Here is a 25,627-nt window from a genome sequence, read left to right as displayed (position 1 = left end):
TACCATCCCTAAGTACCAGGGTATTTTCAAAATCAAGTTCAAATTTATTTCTGTTTTTTCCACGGTAACATAATATGCATCTCGCTTTCTTTAGTGACAGAAATAATGCATGTGAATTGAACAGAGTAAACAATTTTGCAAGGTATTTGCATTCACTTTACAAAATACCACACAAAATTCTGCAGTATTTCTAAGCATGTGTGAATGGGCCAAGCATACACTTAGCCAGCATTGATTCAAAAGATGTTTATTACATGCTGCAGACTTTGTTGGTGTTGGTTGCTTAATATCTGATTGAACATATTATTGACTTGTCCCCCCCCCCCCCCCAACAACAACAACAGCAACAATAACATCAGCAAAAACACAAACTACATCAACCTGATCTGGTTCATCATATTGGTAATGTGGAGAGAGGGGGTGGGGAGGGGAGGAGGATGGTAGAGGGTGGAATTTGGAATTTGGTACAGAGAGCCCTTGACAGTGATTGCCTTTGAAAAAAAAAAAAAGGATGGATGGGGGACGAAGAATTCTGGGTGAAGTAGCCACGGGAGACAGAACTCTCCGGTGGTTCAAGAAGAATGCTGATGGGTTCTCCGCTCGCGGTTGCATACCTCAGTTACTTTGCAGCCAGATGCTTGGGTTTCTTGTTGCCATTATCATTCATGTCTTTCTCATGAAAGCTGCATGTTGGGATGAATCTATAACCTTGACATTATATTTGCACTCCGTCTAAAGTATTTTGTGACAGGGGGAAAGGGTGAGACAAAGGTTCTTCGTATGCATTGATTGCTCTGGGATGAAAATCTGTATTACAACATTGAATAGAGTTTGTCATTAGTTACGTTTAAACGACCAAGCCTTAACCTCGAGGTTAGGGAACCTTGAGGTTAAGCTTGTAGTTAGGGACCGTGTAGACGCACTCGTAGTTAGCTAACCTCGAGGTCAGCTTGATGTTAAGAGCCACAAGATATCTTATGGTTAGGGCTCTAACCACGAGGGGGGGGGGGGTCTAACTTGTAGTTAAGCACCGTGTGGACACAAAAATCAACGCACTCAAAGGGGCAGGGATTTAACCTTCAGGTTTCCTAACCTCGAGGTTAAGATTCGTCATGTGGACGCACGTCGAAGTCAGGGGGCAAGAGCTTAACCATTAGGTTTCCTAACCTCGAGGTTAGGGCTTGTCGTCTGAACGTAACTAATATCATCTTCTTTTTAAGTTGTGTTCTGGAACACATTAGATCCATCACCACCCTGAATGGGCTGGGAGTTTGGTGTATGGTAAATGTGACGCTAAATTGCATAGACTCATCTTCCATTTCTTTCATAGTTGATTTGTTTGTAAGTCTACAAGCAGAATGGTGTCCCATTTTTTGCTCATAAAACAACTTTTGTTTGTTTTAATTTTTGGTTCCATCCAATCTTCAACTACTGCAAGTGAAAGTGACTTGAAGATACTCGAATCATTACATAACATGTTGTGAAAGGGTCTAATCAAAGAGTAAGTCTAAGCTGTATTTGTGTGTGTATGTGGGATTTTTTTATTCTTCAAAGAGACATTTCACACGGTCAGATAGAGTGAGACTTTTGATTGAGTCAAGCTGCACTGTGGAATGTTGAAGCCTGTAGGATTCGTAACCACAGGCGTTGACGTTCGGTGACTTGGGAGGAAAAAAGTGCAGACTTGAATATTTGTGACCCTTCTGTGTTGGGTCCTGAGGGATGTATGTTTTAGTTGCTTGTTGTTTTTTTTCTCTCTCTCTCTCTTTGTACCCTTTCACTCTCCCTTTCATTTTTTTGCCCTCTACCAAAGTATTGAAGTAAGAAATAGTAGGGGAACAGTGTAAGCCCGGCTGATCGTATTGGGTGTAGCCCCATAGACAGGTTATATTCCATGTCAGTTCTGTATTCAGTTGGTTGGCATACTTGTACTACGTCTGCACTTTTTTCCCTTTGAAAAATTCCCCGCATCCCTTCTGCAAGCTTCTCCCGAAGAAAAGATTTCCTGCGGTAGAGAACAGGGATGCCTCTGTCTTACAGTTGCAAAACCGGATGACATCCATCCATGTATGTACCAGGGTACTTGTACCTCCTGTTTGGCGTGTGTAGGTACGTATCCATTCTGACATTCCCCCATATTCCTGTTCATTGTACCTACTGCCAAAGTTCATGATAGTACATCAAGGATTGTGGAACAGCATCCAAACTTTTCCGTCCGTGTGAACATCAGTCTAAGATCATCTCAGTGGCATCCGCATTTAGAGAGGTTCTTGCAGACACAGTCAGTGATAAGGCAACATTTTTATGCCTTCCATCCTTCATGACTAAAATCTCTACAAGCATTTTTTATCGTATCTTCATAAAAGTGTGCCTTCTCTACTGACTTATCTTGTCCTTGTGTTTCAAAAAGGCCAAGATCTAGAGTACCCTCTGGAGAAGAAAATTGCAGTTTTGATGAGGAGAAATAGGCTGCGATATCAAAACCCAAGCAGACATTTCGCTGCACCACAAGATCCGTACCCATGATTATGTTACATGGGTGGCCTTCTGGGCAATATCAAAGTATGTGTCGCCGGGGAAAGGCAATATTTCTAGATATAACCACGAGATACTAGCCAGGCAATGCTCTGAATGTTATTCATGTCGTAGCTTCTAATGGTAATGAAATGTCATCACTCCGCACATCAAGAAATACACAGAGCGGCTGATAAGGATGATGAAATCGCATTCCTCCCGTGCAACGAGTGCATGCCACTAATGATGATAATATTTTTCTTATATTGCCCATTCCTTCTTGTATGATTTCCTTTGAGATGGGGCATAAAAATCAGATGATCCATGCTCGTTAAATAAGTTCTCTGTCCCCCCTGAAGATGTGGCTACTTTCCAAACAATGTCTGCCATCTCATCAAGACATACCGCGCGGCCGTTCGTCATCTCGATATAGTATCTCTCATCTCCGAACAGCCCGGTTTGCATAGTTGGCTCATTTCTATCTGGAGAATTATGAAATTTCCCTTACGCTTGGAGCCCAGTTGGGAAGCTTGCTGGCTAGTCTAAGCATTCTTCGAGGGAGATATGATTTGTGTGTGTCTGCCAAAATACTTTAAACCCTGGGAACAAACACATATCTCTGATGATGAGTCTGAATACTTGCAACGAAAAGAGATAGTAAAATACAACTAGGGTTTAGGAGAAAGAAAAACAGTAGGAGGAAGAGGAGAAGATAAAAAAACATGGTTGGAAATTTGGAAAGGGAAGAGGATTAAAGGGTAGGACAGTATTTGTGGCGATGAGGACTGGGCTTAATACTTTTTGCGAGATATCAAGCAACCATTTGTGAAATAGTACAGATAATAGTATTCTTAGAGGAATTCAAAGTTTGATGGATGAAAATCGGTTTTTGAATAGCTGAGACATCAAAAACCAAATTAAATAAAGCGATAGTAAAAGGTGGTTCCCACCTTGTATCAAGATTACTTTATTTTGGGTATCTCAGCCATTTCAAAACCAATTTTCATCAGATAAATGTTGAATTCCTTTTGGAATTACATGCTCTTATTTCATAATAGGTTTCTCATTATCTTACCCAAAAATTTTAGAAACCTGAAGTTAGGTCTCAACCAAAATTATATGTTCCCTTTAAAGAAGAAATAAAATGTATTATAAAATGGGTTCAAGAATGTAGCCAATTGGAAGCGCTGAAATAAGTCACGTGTGCTTGCATTAATTCCTCACTGACATGCACGGCCTGACTTCACAATCTTTACACTAGCAGTGCGCACTCAATCAGTTGTTACAAGTGCGTCACGCGCTACTATACGCGCTGTCAATCCTGTAAACAACTTCTAGTTTGGGCTGCCGGCCGGCCTTTCTTGTGTGCATAATGTGTGGCGTATGTATACTCTTGTACAGTACTTATATGTGCGGGATTTCCGAGTGCGACGTGCGTAAATGTTTGGGACGAACATCTTCGGACATCTTGACTCTTGAGTGAGTGCTAAATGTAGCTGACTGGTGTTGACCCACAAAGGTACGTGAAAAATGCTGTTAGTTTTCGACCCATTTTATAAAACAAGTGATGCACAGGATTATTTCGTGGCGTTAGTGGAGATGCAGCTCACTCTCGGGTATTTACAATGTAGTGCAACATGCACTCGGCTTTGCCTCGTGCATGTTTCACAATTGTAAATACCCTCGAGTGTGCTACATCTCCACTAAAGCACTCTATCCTGTGCATCATTTGTATAACGCCACTCACAGAAAAGGGGAACAAAGAGGAGGAAACTGCGGAAGACAAGATGAACAACAAGGAGCAAGGGACAAGGAGAGAAATGAGGAGCAAAGAAGTGAAATATAATACCAGTCACAGAGGAGGAGGAGGAGAAAGAGGAGGAGGAGAAAGGGAAAGGAAGGAGGATGTAAAGAATAAAGACTGCGAAATAAGAATGTGAAAACGGAGGGGCAGAAGAGGAAAAATGGGAAGAAAGGAAAGAGGGGAGGCAGAAGGAAAGTTTGGCAAGGAGGAGGAAGAGATAGAAAGAAAGATGAGGAAAAGGAAGAAGAATGGAAAGAAGGTAGATGAAGAACAGGAGAAACCCGTAAGCTATCTCATTTATACCTGATGGTTTACATATGACCCTCTTGCTCTCACACAACTCATATTTCCCTGGCATAGCTGCGCATTGTCCTAATGACATTCGGAGCCGGTGAGATAAACGTGAATGGAATGGGAGAGATAGAGAGGGGGGAGGGGCCGTACGGTACTGGCTCAGGAATGTCTCAGTGAGGGTTGGTGGGTTTCGTCTAGTGGGCTGGGAAGCATTCTATTACCTCTCACAAAATCCCTTTGGATGATGGCTTCCAGAGTGACAAGAATCGATGCACTAGGGAGTTGAGTAAGTCTCTCAACCCAAGCCTACAACATCCCTTCTCCCACTTCCACACTGGCTCCACCATAAAAGCCAAATGATTAAGGTATGAATCCTTTGCAGTACGAGAGATTCATCAACTTTTTTTTTCGAGGTGATGTGACATTTCAATTGAAAGTAATGTCCCATTTGTAGCCGCCCTCCTTTGGCAAATGATTCAGGATGCACTGTATCATTTTCCCCCTACATGAAAATTCCATGCTAAAGTTCAACCAGACAATGCTTTTGAGAAAATCCCCTCCATTTCCCAGAACCAAGAGTCTGGTGCTCTGAGGACAGTAATTTAGTTTTGATGAAAGCTTGCATAGAAAAAGGTCCAAATTCTTAGGCTCAGAGATATATCTGTTTTGCCTGTGGGTTTTCAAAGGTCCCTGGAACCTTTGATCCCTTTCCATATTTAAACCTCTCCTCCGTGTTTCTAATCTTACTCAATGGCATATCATATTTCTGACTAACATAGCTTTCTAGTCACACTCTGGCCTCATTTTTTAGCACAAGAGTGCCACGGATATCTGACCCTTGATATTTATCTGCGCCAGTCACATGTCCCAGTTTTGTTTGTCCAGGTATGGAATGTTTGTATCATGTTTCGCTGCATACAGAATATGGATGATACCGTCAGTTTTGTTATGCTAAGCATATTTGAGATGAGTGGAAAAGATAGAACTGTATAATGAAGACTAAAAAATGAAACAAATCCTGCTGCTTTAGCAGCTGAAATTATGAGTGAAGTGTTTTGATGTGTTATAGCAGACATTGGATGTAGAGTTTATTCATATCTTTATCTGTATGTTGTGTTTTGTGATGACAAAAGTAACTCCATTATGACTCATGCATCATTGCCGATATTTCACAAAACCAGCCACTTTACTGAATTGATAAAAAAAAAGAATTGCTTGATGTGTCAGACTCAAAACATTCTTATCATACTCTTGCATCTGTATGCAGAAAATTTTCTTTGATAGGAACTAGTTACTCCGTATTCCCCTTTCCTCTAAATTTTCAGAATTATGAATCTTTATATGTTTAAGTCAATACCTTGTTTTCATTGAAGATATCTATGATTATCTAAAGATAATGTGCAGGGGCACATCCAGGAATTCCATAAAGAGGGGGCACTTTTACAAAATAAAAGGGGGCACACGCCCCCTTCTTTTTCTTTTTCTTTCTTTTGTTTGACCTTTTGTTTAAACAATAAAAAAAAAATTAAGGGGGCATGTGCCCGTTGTCCCCCCCAACAGGATCTGCCACTGATGTGAATTTCACCAAAGATTTATCTCTGGCAACCTTCAGTTTCAGTTAAATTCAAAGGTGAATGGTTTTGATTGTTTCATTGCAACAAAAAAAAAAAACGTCTCTGTGTTTTTTATTGGTCTTCTTCTTGTTGTTTTTTTGTGGGGGTGGGGCCTTAGTGTCCTTTCCCTTATATTGACCTGCATGCATAATAATAAGATATTCTCCTTTTTTTATTGGGATAAAATCATTTCTGACAGTGTCACCTCTTGTTTGACAAATAATCAACAGTTTGCTGTCATATTTGTCTGTAATAAGTGAACCAAATCATCAAGTTTTTATACTTGCTGTGTGCTCTTGCACTCTGTAATAATTTGCTAGTTAATTTCCCCCTATTAAATTCAACCATGCATAGTCATAGGCAATGCGCTGCAAGGGATTATGCAATGCACCAGCCGTATGCTTTAGGTCATTGTGATGAAACATGAGCTAATAGTGGAATCACCAGGTACATGATATATTGCAGGGATCGAGATTTAGACCGAGGGCTTTGATCTCTAGTGATCAGGGATGAAAGCAGGCCGGCCAAAAAGCCAAGCGAAAGGTGGGGAAGGATTAGATTGCTCTTTTAGGAATAAAGGGAAAATGCAACGTGATTCGAAATGGAGCAGGTCTCATGCATGAGATCAGTGTTAGGTAGGCCCCTATTCTGAGTAAATCAGAACATTGCTTAACTTTGTCTGCAATGTATTTGCTAAATATGACGACCCCTAGCATGCTCTCGTAACCATTGAACATTGATTACACAGTATGTATGCCACATGATTTGCAATTATAATATTATGCCTACCAACCTTTGAAACACTCATGTCTCCAGACACGCGACTTAACTTTGCCGAGATCTTTTTTTTTTTCAGCATACAGGAACCCATCCAAACTAGACCTAGTTGTAAAGTATTGCATGCCATATTTTTCGCAAGGTCTTTGTTTTTCGTGAATTTAGTAAGTCAGGTGCCATTTGCAAATTCAAAAATGCACCAAAAATATTTACTCTCATCCCTAACGTTAGTGCGACGTGTGCAAATACATTTTTTTGCTCATAACCATGCTCCACGATCGCAGTTTTTTTTAAACTTCTGCAGTCTCTGTAGTCCGCTATGTTCATATCTACTGTTGATATGTGTGATGTTTCTGATTACAAAGCACCTAAATAAATCCCTGTCATTTGATTGGTTGTTTGATATTGATCGCTTGCCCATCTCACTATTATGTAAACATTTGTGCAATTGTGGCTCCATTTACCGTGCAGTCTTGGATCCATACAATTTGCTCCATTGCACACATCCCTAGAGCCCGGCACACATGCCTTAATCCTGGCACACTACATATGTCAAATGCTTGCATTTTTAGTGTACATGCAATCAAGCATATTAGCGGACAGCACTCGTGTCTAGCCCTCAGCACTCCCTGATCTTAGATCTCGCACATTCTCTCTTGTTTCTAAGTTCATAAAACATCAAATGACAAGGATCTATTTTAAGGTGTTGTATAAAACAAATAGTGAATGTTTTCATTCGTGCAGTGGACAGAATATTTCATTCGGTATTCGGTAGAAGATTAGATTATTGATCCATTCAACTCGACTGCACCTCGTTGAATGGATCATTTCGTCTTTCACCTCATGAAATATTCTGTCCAATGCACTCATAAACATTCATTTATTACCTATATAATACATTACACTGCAGCGTCAAATTGAAGAGTTTGTTCGCAAAAACGGATAAGTCCGTTTTTTAAGACTTTGAAGTACGGTCTCTGTCATAAAGTACAAAATAATACCTTTTAAATGATATATTGGTCACTGCATATAAAGGTACATTTTTGAAGTTATGGTCAAAAGAAGCAAACATTTTCTTATTATTCTCCTTATTTTTCTTGACCTTTAATCGCAAATATCTCCATTTGGCAAATATGGACTTATTGGTTTTTGCAAACAAACTCTTCAATTGCAAAATAGAGGGATAAATCTTTGGAAATAGTCACATTTTGCATTTCATAGTAGGGATAACTTCTCTATGGCTCTGAAATCTCTTCTAAACCTATAGATTCCAAAACCTCCTTGATTATTCAGTGCAGGATGCTGCACACTGGGAGACCGCACTGTTATCAGTCAAGGGCAAACAGTGGACATGCTGGGAATGATGATGTAATCGATGGTTCCCCTATAGAGGCGGGATGGGTGGTGGGCTGTCTGATTCACTTGGTGCGACGTCATCAAGCCATTTATGTCCGCACGTGACGCAAGCGGCGTACCTGCCGCGTTAACCTTGACTGGACGGCGTCGGAATCTTAACTTTGCCGATTTTTGCCTCACTGCATGCAGAAGAAATTCTGCCAACGTTCGGCAGCGCTTAGAACCATTTCTCATGGGGAAAGCTCTTCCTCTCATGCAATCTCTGCTAAAAGTGTCCCTCCCCCCCCCCCCACCCCCACCTTCATTTTTCTTCTGTCCCCTCCAAGCTGCAGTCGTCTGACACCCCTAACCCCTCCACATTCTCCACCACCATCCGCAAACCAAATCCAAATTTTCATTTCTCTTACCCCCTCACAGTTGTTGCCTTGTCACTCCCGGGCATGTTTGCTATTTTCTTAAGGTTTTTTTTTTCTTCCCCGAGCACTGTTTCTCATCATGCCAGGCAATACTTGTTTTGAAGAACCTGCCGTGGCTGGTAATGGAAAAATGCTGTTTTAGCGTATGGAGTGTTGTTTGTCTTTGAAAGTACTTCACTGGCTACTCTCTCAATATTATCTCCTCTCTCCATTCTTCTCTCTTTCTCAATGTATCTATCTATCTGTATCTCTATCTCCATATATCTATCTATCTATCTTTCTTTCTTTCTATCTATCTGTCTCCATCTATCTATCTATCTATCTATCTATCTATCTCTATCTATCTATCTATCTATCTCTATCTATCTATCTATCTCTAGCTATCTATCTATCTAAGTATCTATCTAACCATCTATCTATCTATCTAGCCATCTATCTATCTATCTATCTATCTATCTATCTATATGTCTATCTATCTACACTTGTATCTATCTAGCCATCTATCTGTCTAATCTACCCCTCTTTCTTTCTATGTATCTATCTATTCATCCTTCTATCTGTCTTTCTATCTATCTCTATTTTTCTGTTTGTCTCTATGTATCAGTTAATCCTTTTGTCTCTTTCTCCCACAAACTATGTATTGATGTTACTGTAAAAGTGGATATTTTCACGCGAGTAATATTTCGCGCTCTACCATGTAAGAACAATTTCGCTGGTTTTCAATTCCTCCACCGAATTAAGACATTACATAGTGATACATTTAACAAGCAAAAGTATTCACAGCCTTTTATTGAAAATTTTGTGCTAGTTTCTGGTGTGCAAAATGCACAAAATTTTCCACACTGCAAAAATGTTTGCTTTTACAGTATCTATCTATCTATTCATCTTTCTGTCTGTCTTGCTTTCTCACAGACTATGTTTTAGTGCATCTATACATCTTGATAGATTATGATTCTCTTCCCTCTTGTTTCACCTCTCTTTCTCTCTGTTTAGCGTAGACCTACAATGATGATTTATTCCTCTATTTTCCGTACACATTGCCTAGTAATCTTGCACAACATGTGCATACAATACTGCCCAATATGTGCATTCAAAAGTTGTATACTGTAAAATTATCTTTTTATGATTATCATTTTAGTTTTTCATATGCTCCTTTTTTGTTTCTTTGTTGTTTTTTTATACTGGCAGTATGGCTGAGTGGTTCCCAATCATTTTCAATTCCCTTCTTTGTAAAAGAAATACCCTTTAGTTCTTTCCAGAACTGAGCTGAAAAGAGAACATTTCGCCGAAGAGCCAACCAAGCTACATCATTTAAAAAAAAACAATGTGGAACTGGTGTCCACCAGTGAATTAATAGCCACAGTCACACTGGCAACAGATTGTGAAGTTTGAATCTTTAAGATCTCAAACTTTTGCCAGTGTGACAGAAACTTCTTGCAGAACTTCTCGCAAAACTTCCCTCTCAAACTAGGGACATTTCCCGGACCCCCCACCAATCTTCTCGATCTTTGGCCAGTGTGAAAGCTAGCAATGGAAACTTTACAAAGTTTGTTTTGTGACCAGTCCACCACCTGTTTGCGGAATCGATAGGTGGTTTTCTTGTGGATGTTAGTGCCTCATTTGGATGCACAGGTGTGCATCGTTGTGTCACGATCATTAACCTTTGCACATGGCACTCTTTCGTCTTTCTTGCGCATGTGCACCAGCGACCTAAACTTCCACAGACTTACAGATCAAGAATCTTTGGCTACCAGTGTGGACAGATGACCGAAGATCGCAAAGACTTCGCAATCTTAGATTTCGCAATCTTTTGCCAGTGTGACCGCGGCTATTGACACTTGCAGACACATGCAGTGACAGGATTTATTTTGGGGGACAAAAGAAGAAAAGAAAGTAGAGTCCCTAAAAGTTGACCCTGCTTCACACGTGCCATTGTCTGATGCACGGAGTGTTGATGGGGTTATGACGCACAGGTGGAAATATATCAATGCAATTGTAGAAAGGGATATGTGGGGGCAGCAACCCCTTGCGGGCGATGGCTGAACGATGTGTGCAGATGCAGCCGCACTTGTGCGATGATGACACCTTTGCCTTATCCAATTTGTGCATGCGACGTGACCACCCGTATCCCTGTTCACAAGAAACGTGTAAAAGTCTTTGATTTTTTTTTTTTTTTTTGGGGGGGGGGTGGTGGGGAAGATCCATATCTTCAATGAATCCTGTTCAACATCTTAACCGGTTCCATACAGGAACCTGGTGTCCTTGGGTACGTATTAAGTCAATGGGCATTTCAGAATTCAGTATGGAACGGGTTAAAAGAATATACCAGTCTATCTGTTTCATTGTACTGCATTTCCATGAAAGTCAAATAACATGGGGTGTGGCATTTTTCACAGGAGCGTGTTGTCAATTCTTATTCATCCATGTATGTTAAGAAATTGGTGGAAGTACAAAGTAGAAATTTGGTCAATAAGTACTTTAGCCAATTGTTAAAAGCTTTTATCCTTCTGGTATGTATGGTGTCCACTATTGATCTACTTTTTCTGTCATATTTTCCATGTTCATTGTTGCCTATGGAATGGAATGTAAATCAGTTCAGAGTAAAACTACATGTCAACACACCTAGCTACAATTCATAAACTACAGGTTAGTTAGTTTGTTTGTTTGTTTGTTTGATTTTGGGGGGTTGTGTTTGTGTATCCCTACATCATTTATAATCATTTTTTCTTGTCTTTTTCTCTCATTTCCTTTTTCTTTCAGATTTCTTTTATTGTTCACGTGCCTTGCTGTCAGCGTAGTAGCAACTGTCGACGATGAAGATTCATATATTTACATGACGTGTAACCACTTGGTTTTTGTACTGGTAAGCCACGTTTTGTGCAAACCATTGTATTACTGCAGAGAGGATTAGATAAAAAGGTCATATTAACCTGTTGCAGTTGGGATGATTTTGCTACAACATGCATTTCCCATAGACACCTGCCCACATATACTTGCGACAAGTCTTCGAAAAGTTAATGATATATAAAGCACCATGAGCCCCAAAAGGTGGGGGTGTGTGGTTTATAAATAGTCACTACTTTTATTATTATTGTTGTTGTTGAACTTGGGTGTCTAGGCCTATCAATGGCACCAGCAAATAACATGACATAACTGCCTGCTTCAGGTTGAGGAAATTACTGTTCCATTTCATATCAGTCTTTAAAACTGAAGAATTCATCAAAAATAAATGAATATGCCAGTAACCATACTACTTCATGCATCACTGTACCTCTTAACCCGTTGAGGATGAGTCCCGCATATACTCGGGCAAGTGTCTACGGAAAATGCATGTCGTAGCACAATCAGGGGGTCCTCAACATGTTAATATATTCATGTCAATTGGTCATAGGTGTTTCTATATATATGCAAGGCATTATATACTATGGTTTTGCCAAGAAGTAAATTTATATTCTTTTGTTTTTATAGAACAGACAAAAAAAAATCTTTATCAATTAGAGAAGAATGTGTCTGGAAATTCTTGGTGATATAATGATAATGGTGAAGCATGGTATTGAGTTTTCATCACATAATGTTTGCCATGCATTGAAAGGCATGCCACCAAAGGAAGAAAGCAAATCATCCTTTCATACAATTGTTTTGGATCCATCTTCAGACTACTCACAAAGGAATAAAACAAAAAGCAAACACATGGTAATCTGCTCTTGATATAATTAGTTGTATTATGATGTGTGTAGTATAACTGTGCAGCAGATACACTGGAAAATTTGCCATGGTAGCCTGATAATACTACAAACATTGATCCCCTCAGCACCACCAACACTATATATCATCAGCATATCATTAAAGCTGGTTGCCGATGTCAGCGTCCATTTCAAAGCTAAGAGAATGTGCCAAATGAGGAGATTTTGGCAACAGTTTTGGATATTTGACATCTTGACTACCATACTCATTTTAATTTCAAGTTTTAAGAGTTGCTTCAAATTTCAAATACCAAATTCTTCAGATTTTCCCTTGCTTGTTGTCATGGTGTTTTTGGAATATTGATCAATTGTGTACAGTGAGTCTCTCAACAATTGAGTATATGAATATAAGAACGACCCAAGTCCAATTTTTGGCCAAATTCAGTTTGACATGGGAAATTGTAGCTTATGCATGGACTCATCTTGTGTGGAAATGATAAATCCTAATTACCCCCGGAAGTGCCTGAAATGAATGAGTTAAATCTTATATTAATGTAAGAATGAAGGACTTGGGTCATTCTTACATTCATATAATAGCGCCCTCTCTCATCCTTCTCCCATCTCTATAGCAGAATATCATGTATATGAATCAAAGAACGACCCAAGTCCATATGAATCAAAGAATGACCCAAGTCCACCACACAAAATGGCCTCTCCACAATTAATGTAAATGTTAATTGCCATAATAATATATGTTCTAATTTGTATATACAATGTTGCCTTCCCACCACAGTTTAATAGAATATTATTGGACAAATAAAAAAGATATGAAGTTTTTTTTAGTTTACTCGAAATGATCTTCCATGGACTTGGGTCGTTCTTATATTCATATACTCAATTCAGAGCCAGTGTTTCCTCAAGATTGTATCCCCCTGATTGTCTGCTTTCTTACCATGTTACAGCAGGTTGATCTAATTGATTCATGTAATTAGTCTAATTTGATGTAAATGTAATCATTTAAATTTTGAAATGTGATTCATACAATTCTTACAATACAGTGTGCATATTGTTATTTCATCTTTATCACTTCAGTTCTCATGACAACATGTTATTACTACAAGGTTCCACAATTATTTTATACTCTTTTCAGTTTACTTTGTTTTGCTTCTGTAACCTTATTCTTTGTGACCAAGGAAAGTGAAATGTGAAAAGTGAAAATTGAAAAAAAAAAATTAATTGAATTGAATTGAATTAAGTACAACCAGCGACAGTGAAAGTGTAAATCAGATTATAAGCATTGCTAGGCAGTTTGACCCTAGGATGACACAATGACAGGTCATGTGATACGTGTGTCCCTCTTTGCGCCCACTGCCCCGCCCTTCCCTCCTCTCCCCCACCACCCCCCCCCCCCCCCTTTGCACCCTACCCCACCCTTCTGCAGGAAATTGTCGCTGTACTAATCCTAAGCACAGAATGCACGCTGCGGGTCTGGTCTGCCGGCTGCCGGAGCCGCTACCAGGGTCACTATGGGAGACTCAGGTTCATCAGGCGACCCCTTTGTATACTCGGTAAGGTCAAAGTTCATAAGGTCAATGACATCATCACTGCTGTACATTAGATGTCAGTTCATATCCAGAGTTGATTCTAGATGATGATCTGTGGAAATTCTATGTAACTGTATACACTTTGCAGTTTTTGTTTTGTTTTTGTTTTTTCTTGTCGATTTTGGTGTTGTGATTTAATGAGACTAGTAACGATAATCTTAAATGAGAGAAAGATATTATTCGAAGGGATGAAGGTTCAGGCGGCGGTCTCTTCACTTTGTCTTAGAATATAGTCTTAGAATATATCTTTATTTTCTTGGAAAGGTAAGTTGGGTACGATTATGATAATGACTGAAAAGTGAACTGTAGAGAGATGTTTCTTGCAGTGAGATTATTACAAGAACTTTCACCCATAAAGTCATGATTAAGACTTAAAGAAGTGCTATTAAGAAAGATTTAAGCCACTGGAGGAATAACCATGGCATGCATTGGGTGTCCTTTCAATTTTGTTTATCATCACTGAGGCTGCAAGATCTCGTATCTACAAAATGTCAAATGTTCAGGAGAGCAAAAAACATGGCAGCCAAAGCACTATATCAAATGGGATAGCCTTTCATTTGACATGCCATGGTGTCTTCATTTTTGGGGGGTAAGAAAGCTAGGATTCGGACAGGACATCACTGAACTGATTATCTGTCCATTAACCCTATTCTAACTGGGCTATTTGAGACCAAGTTTTTACTGAGGGGGGGGGGGTCAATTTGACCCCCCCCCCCCCCCCTTCAGATCTCGGCTGCCCTTCACGTGATCGCCGCAAAATTTTGCCTGAAGATAGAGCCAGATGTCAACTACAAGATTACATGGTCATACAATAGAAAAATATTGGTTTTCTATTTTTAGTAAATAAATTATGAAAATTTACGCATGAAATCATATTTTCACCTATATAACTCCATTAAAAAGACTGAAGGATTGCTAAATTCTTGTGTCAGAGTTCCTCAAGACACATCAAACAAATTTCTGGGAAAAAAATAGCACAATCAAAATCAATTTCTTTTGTTTTATATTGTTTTGTTAATTTCTTATGTATTTTACTGTTTATTCGACCTTTTGTTTTTAATTGTTTTTTGCCAAAATTTGTTGCAGGCACATTTTCAAGCTTATCTACATTAGAATTGATTAATTTCAATGGTTTAAAGTTGAAATAATCTAATTCATATCAATTTAACAAAAACACACAATTTGCATCGGATTTGCACACGATATCATGAATTTGAGCTGTTTTGGGGTTGACATGCATATGCAAAATATTATATAACTTTTTAACGGTGTACCCGGACATCGCAAATTTAGTCTCAAAATATGCAAGAGATTTCAATAAAAATACTCAATAAATGACGCGGCAAAATCTTTGTGCGTTGCGGAATCGTGGCGCGAAATGTCGAGGGGGGGGGGTCAATTTGACCCCCCCAATTGGAATAGGGTTAAATCGAAGAAAGTCATTTTCACCAAAATTTGAGATACAAGGTCTTGGTACCCCATCGACGTTATGCCAATTATTGTAATTGGCAACTAGTTTATAGTAATGAAGGCACAGGTTCCACAAAGGGACTAGATTGACAGACGCCCATATAGTATAATATACAAGCTGCCTCTCAACCCACTTGAAGGAAAAAAAGACAACCTCCCAGAAACTTCCACATAAAAAAAGGTAATAAAGATAGTGATGAATACATTTCACATTGGCAGGTGAAGTACACAGTGGGACTGTGCAAATCAGATTGAATTTTCTGACAGGCCAAAGTACCCAGAGAACTTGTAGAAAAGAGTTCATTTCCTGCCCTGCCTATACCAGAACTACCGGTGGCTCTCACAGAGGCAAGATGAAGAGCGAAGGGGCGAGAGAGAGAGAGAAATGTGAGCGAGAGATAAAAGAAGATGAAGATGAAAATGGGGAAGAAACTGACATAGGCAAGGCTGTAAAGAATGTAATAAGAACCATTCAGTGTGCAGTCGTGGAATGGATGAGAGGTAAAGGCTATGAAAGCTGTCACATGGGGAATGTAGGATTTTTTTTTTTTTCCGGTGAAGATTGAAATTGATGTTGAGATAAAGGGTGCGGAAGAAATTGAGGCAAGACGTGATACCAGAGGCATTCCGACTGGAAGCAATCTGTTGGTCATGTTCATGTTATGAGGTCACAAATCACATTTTTATCGACAATCTAGACCCGACACAGGGCTTGGGGTGGTATTGTTCGTAAACAGCTGCCACCGCACTGAGGAGACATACAGACGGAGAGACAAATGCAAACAGAGAAATAGACAGAATGAGGGACAGACAAACAAGGAAACAGATTGACAGGCAGAGACACAGACAAACTGAGAGACATACAGGCAGACAAGCAGAGGCAGACAGACACAGAAATAGACAAACTTAAAATACTTGTTTATCTATCGAAATACAAAGTTGATATTATTATATTTGTATCCATGTTTTGTTGAAGCTTATGTGATTCAAAATTCCTTCAAATATTTTGTACTTATGTAAGCATTTTGCATATTAATTTGTATTACTTTGTATGGAAATAAAATCATTTGAATTTGAATTTGAAATCATACAATCATACAAGTTGAAAGACAGACAGACAGACAAAATGAAAGACAGACAAACTAAGAGACAGATGAACATAGAAACGGGTAGACATGCAAGCATGGAGACAGATAGACATACAAACGTACAACCATACAAATTGAGAGATAAACAGACAAACGTGAGAGACGTACAAACAGAAAAACACAGAAACAGGTAGACAAAAAAAAAACATGCAACCATGCAAATCCCACCAGAGATAAACAGACAGACTGAGAGACATTCAAACAGACAGACGAACACAGAACACAGGCAAACACAAAAACATTCAACCATACACTTTGGGAGATAAACAGACAAACTGAAAGACAGACATGCAAAGCAGAGACGAATATATATAGAAATAGACAGACATACACTGAAGACAGACATTCAGGTAGATAGACAGACACCCAGACAAATTGAGAGACAGAGAAACAGAGACAAAGCAATTAACTAATAGACAAATAAACTGACAGACAGACACTAGTTGTCAATGTGCACTACTATACAGTAATGTACCCTTCTAGGTTATCTTCATTTCCAGTCTCTTCGGAATGAAGGATTTCCAAATTAGCCACAAAAATATGTTTGTCATATATCTCATTTTATGTTATTGTATCGTGGATGCAATATCATACCATGTGTTTATAATGTATCGTATTATTATTTGGCAAATGAGAACTGCATTCTTGTGCAGTGCTTGAATGTTTTTTTTTGACTAATCATCCGAGATATTGTTTTGTGACACAATGAGCTCACTTTCTGTTTGAAGCATCTGGCGATGTCCCACTTTACTGTCTTTCCTGTTCAAATCTTGCTGGCAGATCTTTCACCAGTAGAATACTGCTGTATTTTAGGAGGAAGCTGAAAGAGAGAGAGGGAGAGATAGAAAAAGAAAGACAAAAATGAGAGAGAAGGAGAGAAATAGAGAATTGATAAAAATAAATAAATAATTCAGGTGGTTCACTTCTGCTTGCCGTGTATCCTGAGCTAGAGAATTTCTCCTGGGAACGCGCTGGCAGATGTGGAGAAGGCTTAAGATCCTCGTCCGGGGGAAAGGATTCTCGCAGGTGGTGTGGAAGGAGATGGAGGGGTTGCCATGGCAACAGCTCCATCAGAGCTGTTGCCAGCAAGAGTGAAACAGTGGAACCAAGGTTGTTGATCCAAGTTGCAGTTTTTCTTTTTCTTTTTGTCTCATTTTCTTTTCTTTTCTTTTCTTTTCTCTCTTTTTTTTTTTTGCGTAGTTGTTGTTATGGATATTTCCAAAGCTTGAAGGGCTCCCCCAGGAGTTGAGTTGAAGTGAAGTGGAGGCTGCATCTCACGGGATAGAAGATGGGCAATGCATACATTAACCCAATCACAGCCACCGGCGAGACTGCTGTGTCCAGGAACAGTTGATATTCACAGTCGCTGATGCTGGGAGGGTTATTTTTCTGCATCATCTTTGTTTATTCTTCTTTCTTTATTTAGAAATTAAAAAGCCAGATGTGTCTGGATCAAGATACTTTTTTTTTTTGCTTTCTTGCATTTTCATCTTTACCTAAGTGTCGTGCAGATGTATAGCATTTCTGTACAAACTGTACAAACAGGGAAAAATGAAAAAAGGACGTATCCCATCAGTGTTCAAAAAAAGTCTATAAATGCATGTCTATTGTTAGAAACTGGGTTGGTGTCATGTTGTTTGGGTAGTATTCTCCAGAAAGGCAATTTTGGCATTTTTTAATATATATTTGCAAGTAAGTATGGGGGAAAGTCCCAGTAATTCTAAAGGGAGTCGTAATGGGTTGGTTCTTTTCCCGTCTACAGTGATCATGCAAAAATTATTGTCACGCGTAGTGGATTAGATGGAGCAGAACATTTGTTCTGCTTCGGCTGAATTTCAACAAATTGAGTGGAATAGGGGGGCAGAAGCGGAAAGATCATTTACAAGACTTTCGATGAAAAGAAGACAGCTAACATGTACACTTGTAGTTAAGGTTGAGGGGCCGTGGCAATTTAGAGAATTTAACAGCAGTTTTGATGGAGCTCTCGGGAGCGATAAATTGTCTCGCCGCTGTGGAGCAATCAGCAAGAATACTGCGCTTGGTCATGCGCAGTGTGTCAGTGGGCTGTTGAGGCCTAACAGATATCATCAGAGCATTGAAGAAAGGGGCAAGATATATGGAAGCAATGATGTCTCGCAGACTGGTGGATTACAGGGAGTAAAGGAAGAATAACTGTTTGAAGTATTAAGTATCATTCTACTTTTAATATACCACCCTGCATTCAATTTACTTCAATTCAAACGTTTATTTATTTCCATTAAAAAAATGCATGATACAAAGCGGTACATGTGTCAATTTGACTTTCATCCAGCTGGGAAGGACAGATCATTGAATGCAATGTAAAATATATGCACAAATGGTATTATAACAAAAAAAAAAAAAACCAATGTACACTTTGTCATGGTAACAAATTAAAAGAAGTAATCATAACGATGGCAAAAAAGTGTTCCACTAAAAGGCCAAGCTTGTAGGGCATGAAATACTAAAATGAAAACAACAGCAACACCAATATACCAATAAAATGTATTTATATTACATTCATCCAGGTACCAATGTACATTTAATCATTATAATGCTGGTGATACAATTGTTGAAGTCAATGACACTATTGAATTGAATTACATGAGCAGATTCTACCTCTAGTAAGTTTGCAAGAGACTATCCAGATCATCATAGCGTGTGAGTGTGTGTGTAGGGAGAAAGATAAAAAAGGAAAGGAGAGTGTGTGTATGTCTTGTGTATGTCTGTTTGTCTGTCTGTCTGTTGACCTGTCTAGGAATAGTCCAACTGGACTTAAACTTCTCATGTCACCGAGGGATATTCGCTGTTTTGTTCTGTATTATGTTTAATGTACTTTTTAGGCCTGTTCATCTATTCTGGTATCATACACATACATTGTAGGTTATCTACTGCAGATCAGAAAGCTTGGTGCATGCTATCATTTCATTGATTGAACTCACGACCACAACTTTCAAAGTAAGCTGGGGGGGGGGGGGGTAATCAGTTACATGAATGCATTGCTAAGGTTCCGGTGGGGCTAGCAAGCTGTTATCTCTATGTAACATTAGAAGAAACCACCTTCTATTACTGTATATGCCAAATATTTCACAAGGTTTTTGTTTTTGCGAATTTCGAGAGTCGGGTGCTATTCGCGAAATAAAAGACACGCAAAAATATTGACTCTGATTCCGATGTGAATGTGACGTATGTGTATACACTTCTCCGTTCAGTACAGGACTCCACAATCGCGAATTTAACCACTCGCGAAATCATCGGGAATTCCCGATTCGCGAAAATTTAGACTCGCGAAATATATGGCGTATACAGTATTCATGTCATGACTTATCACTGTCTGGGTTCAATACAAACAAGTATAAATGTCTAATACATTTGTATGCAGTGAGCAGTGAGTTGCTTTCACTGTTACAATTGCTCTGATGAAAGTTTGATTAGAAAATGAGGTTGGTATCCATGAGCAATTGCTTGCTAGTTGGTAAATTGACATTCAAGAGTTTCCTTTCATTTATCCTCTTTTATCTTTCTTTGTGAAACACCACAAGCACACTACTATCTGATACTAGTCACATGCTTAATTAAACTTTTTCTTTCCAATTCCAAATGAAAGAGGGACTATATTTTATGTGATTCTGAAGCTTTTTTGGAATATACGAAGAGTTTGTTCGCAAAACCCGATAAGTCCATTTTTGAAGATTTTGAAGTACAGTCTCTGTCATAAAGTACAAAATAATACCTTTTAAATGATATATTGGTCACTACATAAAAAAGGTACCCCGAGGTACATTTTTGAAGTTATGGTCAAAAGAAGCAAAAATATTTTTATTTTTCTCTTTATTTTTTTTGACCTTTAATCGCAAATATCTCCATTTGACAAATATGGACTTATCGGTTTTTGCGAACAAACTCTTCATATTCATAAAGGAACAATGTGTTGTTGTTAATCATACTGCTGATTGCATTTCAATTTTCAATTCAAAACAAGTGAATGTCCAATACATTTGTCTACAGTTAGCATTGAGTTGAATTTGCTGTTACAAATTGCTTTGATGAAATTTTGATTAGAAAATTAGACTGGTATACAGGAGCAATTGCTGGCTGATTTGTAAATATAATTTAAGTGTCTTTCCTTCTATATCCTCTTTTCTGAAATCGGAAAAGCAGTATTAACTGATACTAGTTATTATGCTTAATCACTTTTTTATTCAAATTACATATGAAAAGGGACTTTACCTTAAATTCTGAGGCTTGTTTGGAATATTTTCATGAAAGAATCATGCTATTTGTTCAAAGTTGTTGTTAATCACACCACTGATTTCTTTTTAATTTTTCTTCATTTGCAACATTTGCTTTTTTCCCTTTTCCTTCTTTCTCATCTTTTTGGGTGTGACACACAGACATTGTTGTAGTTATAGCGTCCGTGTTAATAATCGTCATAGGCAGCAGCAACGGCAAATTCCTAGAGCCAGCATTCCGAGGTCTTCGCTTCATTCAGATCCTGCGAATGGTGAGGGTCGATCGCCGCGGCAACACGTGGAAACTTCTCGGCTCAGTTGTGTGGGCCCACAGACAGGTAAGATATGTACAAACAAAAGAGGAACGGGAGAGGGAACTTTCATCCAATCCATTTTCTCATGCTGGCCAAATATCAGTTAACCCTTTGACGACTATAGCCCCGAATATACTCAGGCAGGTATCTATAGGAGATGTGAATTATAGCTAAATCAGCTCATCTACAGTGATTCAACTGCAGATGCATATGTTATTGCAGTTGACAGTATTCTAATTTGCTTCCCCAAATTTTCATGTTTTATCGTTTATTTTTTCACTAGTTCAGCAGATCACAAAATTCACAAAAATTCGACACCTGTAAATATTTCATATTACAGCAAGTGAATCATCAACAACAACCACAACAACAACAAGGCTGATGAAGTCACTGTACATCATTGTTTTTTCTGATTTGGGTATGAATTGATTCACTGCATTCTATGCCTTATGTTGACATGGTAATTGTTTGAAAAAAAAAATAATGTAAACTCAGGAACAGTAGAAACGTAGCCTTATGTTGACATGGCATTTGTTTTTTAAACAAAATCCAAAAATACTGTAGACACAGGAACAGTAGTAGTAGCACAGCAGATATAAGGGTGGTGACTTTATGTGTTGCAATCATAATGTAAAGGATGGAGAAAACAAACAGGAAAGTGTCATTATTATACAATAGTGAATGGTCACAAGTGCGATGGTATTCGCCTCGTTGAATAGAGTGCCTCTATCTTTCACCTCGTGCGAAATCTGGTTCCATTGCACGAGTAAAGGCCATACACTATTTGTTTTATACAACACCTGGAACGTCAACAGGTTTGGTACTCACAGATTCTTGAATTTAGCACAGAAATGGCAACCATTTTCCGTGAAAGACGAATGAGTAGCCTCACAGTCGCAGTCACCGTGTATGTACATATGCGAAACGAAGTTGTTTACAAAAATGAGTGACAAAAGTACGCGCTTGTAAGCTCGCTTGTAATTGTTGAGTGCGCGCGGCACATGTTTGTTTATTGTGACAGCAGAACCGTGCAATGGAACATTTTCCTCAAACAAAATTGCACTTTAACTTTACCAAACTGTTACTTGTTTATTTACAATACTGTTGCACATATGGAGAGTTAAATTGCAAAAAAAAATTCAATCGAATGTGGGATATTTGAGATTGAAGCTGCCAAAAAAAAAACAAAGAAAATAACATAAATGTGCACGTGCTATGATTGTAAAAATATCTTCAAAAGCATTTGTTATGTGACAAGTGCAGTATTATTGAAAAGATTTAATTTTCTCTATTTGATGAATTACCTTTACTTAAAAGACTTTGAAATTGGCATTTATATATTTTTTTGCATTCAGTTTCTTTATATATTTCTAAGGAAAGGTGGCATATTATAAGATGATAATTTCTTTTTTTAAGCATATGTGCAGGTATAGGTGTTAGGGTGTGAAATGAAGATGAAGTTGGTGTGTTATTGGTGTTATGTGGGAGTGTATTATAGATGTGCAACTGTGAGAGTACAACTTAATGTAAATTGATGAGGCGTAAGCACTAATTAGGAAAAAAATTCAAGCAAGCATGCCTCCTGGTATAATGAGGACCATTCTCAGAAAACAGGGGTGTAAAGCTCACCCCCTTGTTTTGTTTAATGAGGACTATTCTCAGAGAACGGGGTGTAAGATCGCCCCCCTGGTATAATGGGAACCATTCTCAGAAAGCAGGGTTAATGTTGCATGTCGTGACATATCTTCTAGCTGCTCAGCACATATTGTTAATAGTGGTGTCAGTTTTTGAGGTGAGATAGATGGCGGAAGGGAGAAGGATACCATCTGGAGGATTTAAGAGCGGATGTTGGCTTGGAGGTTGGATGGATGGAGGGCTCAGGATGCTGGATGTGAGATGTTGAAAGTGAGGGATTCAGGGTGTGGCAGGAAGAAAAGATAATGAGATAGGTGGAATTGGAAGATGTGAGAAAGAAAAGGAGAGCATGATTGGAAGGATAGATAGTCGGGACTGGAGGAACAATGACAAATTCAGATGTTAAAAGGCATCAAAGGCTGGTACTGTAAAACCCAAAATGTTTGCATGTGTTTTAAATTGGCAAATTTCACAAGAGCCAAGATTTGCAAAATTAAAATGCACGCGAAAGTTATTGTGTATACTATCTATATGCATTGAATGCCAGTGACAATTGGGAAAAATTTCATGCCGCAAAAAAAAAAAAAAAAAAAAAAGGTCATTGGCTCCATTTTATGAAAATTTCATGCAGAGAAAATCTGGTGCTTTACAGAAAAAAAAATGTGCAGGGAATTGAGAGAAGATAAGGGTACAAAACATTGGAGGCGGTGATGCTGGGTTGATGACCTCCATATCTTGGCATGCATCCATTCTCTTTTGTCCTCTATTATGCTGCAGTGATATGGGAAAAGGAAAGCAACTCAAAATCTGGGTTAAGACGTCTCTCTCGCATGTTGGTTAATCATGATATTGCTCTTAAATCTGTCTGAGGATTGCACAATGTTGCATCTCTGGGTTTGCTCCCTTCACCCTTTTGCCACAGATGACTTGAAACTCACTGCCAATAAGATCAGAATTGTGTAATTATCCCAAAATCTATCTCATTCCTGTGGGACTATGGTCTACTAGAACCAAAGTGGTATGCTGAAACCCATTTCATTATGAAGTTTTGAGAGACTTACATGAATCCAAGTAAAATAAGGTTTAGTACAGTTCAAGAACACATAAATTTCCTAGAGGAAAATAACATCATTCTTCTTCTTCTCGCTTACCTTACGTACCTCCCTCAATGGCGGATCCAGAGGGGGGGCGCATCACTGGGCGTGTGCCCCCTTTTAATTTTTTGTTAAAACGAAAGAACTAAAAAAGAAAAACGGGGGGGCATGTGCGCCCCCCTTTAATTTGGTAAAGGCACCTCCCCTTTATGGAATTCCTGGATCCGCCCCTGATAATGAAGTTTTGAGGGACTCGCATGAATGCGAGTAAAATAAGATTTAATACAGTTCATAAACACATAAAATTTCTGGAGGAAAATAACTTAATCTTCTTCTTCTTCTTCTCCTGGCATGACCTACATCCTTGTACCCATTACCAGCTTGGTATTACTGGAATAATTCATTTTTGCCACATGGGATCTGTTTGCTTGCACAGGAGTTGTTGACGACGTGGTACATCGGATTCCTCGCCCTCATATCCGTGTCTTTCTTGGTCTTCACGCTGGAGAACAAAGCGGAGAATGATGGTGACTACAAGACACTACCAGACGCCATGTGGTATGGCTTGGTGAGTTTTTAACGATCTCAGCCCCCTTCATTGCAACTGCCCCCTTCGTTGGCGTTAAGTTGCCCGTAAAGCCAATAGTGTTTGAGGCACCTTAACACCCTTCTCATTCTCAGCCATTGCCTTTTTAGTTAAAGGGTATGTACAGTTCTGGTTGAGGTGAGGATTTAGCTTTCAACGTTTTGTGAGATATTCAGAAACCACTCCATGAGATGTCAAAGAGCATGCAGTTCTAAGGGGTATCAAAAGTTTATTTTATGAAAATCAGTTTTGAAATGGCTGAGATATCCAAAGACAAAGTGAAACAGAGAGATCCTAATAAAGTTGTGGCATGTCGCCTTTTATTATTAGCACTTTTTTGGATATCTCAGCCATTTGAAAACCAATTTTCATCAAATAGACGTTGAATCCTTCTTAAAATTACATGCTCTTTCATATTTCATAAGAGGCTTTTCATTATCTCACTTAGGAATGTTCAAAACATGAATCCCCAACTCAACCAGAACTGTACACACCCTTTACGGTTTGGTGAGCAACCCCATCTCTCCCCGTGCCATGTTCTCTCTCTTTGTTGTGTCTCCCCCCCCCCCCTTCTCTATCTATCTGTCTATTTATCTCCTATCCATCCATGTGTCAGTTTGAATATTTGTAGTTATTTATTCAGTTATCCCCATCAGCATTATATTCTATACATCCAGCTATTAACTTCTTTGTCTTTTCAATTTATGTGTATCTCTCCCTCCCTCTGTGCCCCATCTCTCTCTCTCTCTCTCTGTATATTATATTCATATGTGTGTGCGTATGTGTCACTTGTCAAATTTCACTATCCATCTAGCTGTCTATTTCATATTTGTTTCCTTGCCACTTGCTATTTCCTCTCTTTATGGAAGGTTAAGAGCCCCCCCCCCCTTTTTTTTCCCGTATTACCCTAGAGTTTGTTCTTCATGTCCCACATACCATACGTGTGTGACCATAAGGCCAGCCTTTAGACCAGGCTGGTAATGTGCACCATGGTATTCACGGTCATGATTGTAAATCCAAGTCCCAACTTACCTGGGAATTGTATTTATTTTCTGTCATTAAAAGATAT

The 25,627-nt window shown here is 38.8% G+C and overlaps 1 protein-coding gene across 3 annotated transcripts in view; it reads left to right on the top strand.

Moving 5' to 3' along the window:
• The window catches only part of LOC139711151 (potassium voltage-gated channel subfamily KQT member 1-like), a 321,837-nt gene that overhangs the window by 283,032 nt on the left and 13,178 nt on the right, over window positions 1–25,627 (top strand). For all 3 annotated transcript variants that reach the window (XM_071623068.1, XM_071623069.1, XM_071623067.1), the window contains 4 exons: window positions 11,535–11,637; window positions 13,899–14,025; window positions 21,092–21,267; window positions 24,409–24,540. In XM_071623068.1, the coding sequence (XP_071479169.1) occupies window positions 11,535–11,637; window positions 13,899–14,025; window positions 21,092–21,267; window positions 24,409–24,540 (538 nt within the window). The remainder of the gene's footprint in view (window positions 1–11,534; window positions 11,638–13,898; window positions 14,026–21,091; window positions 21,268–24,408; window positions 24,541–25,627) is intronic.

This window comes from Diadema antillarum, unplaced genomic scaffold (genome assembly GCF_040938485.1).
Source record: "Diadema antillarum isolate AM-2024a unplaced genomic scaffold, OU_Dant_1.0 seq00001619_RagTag, whole genome shotgun sequence".
NCBI lineage: Eukaryota > Metazoa > Echinodermata > Echinoidea > Diadematoida > Diadematidae > Diadema > Diadema antillarum.
Note: the sequence above shows the minus strand (reverse complement) of the source record. Positions and strands in the feature narration are given on the sequence as shown.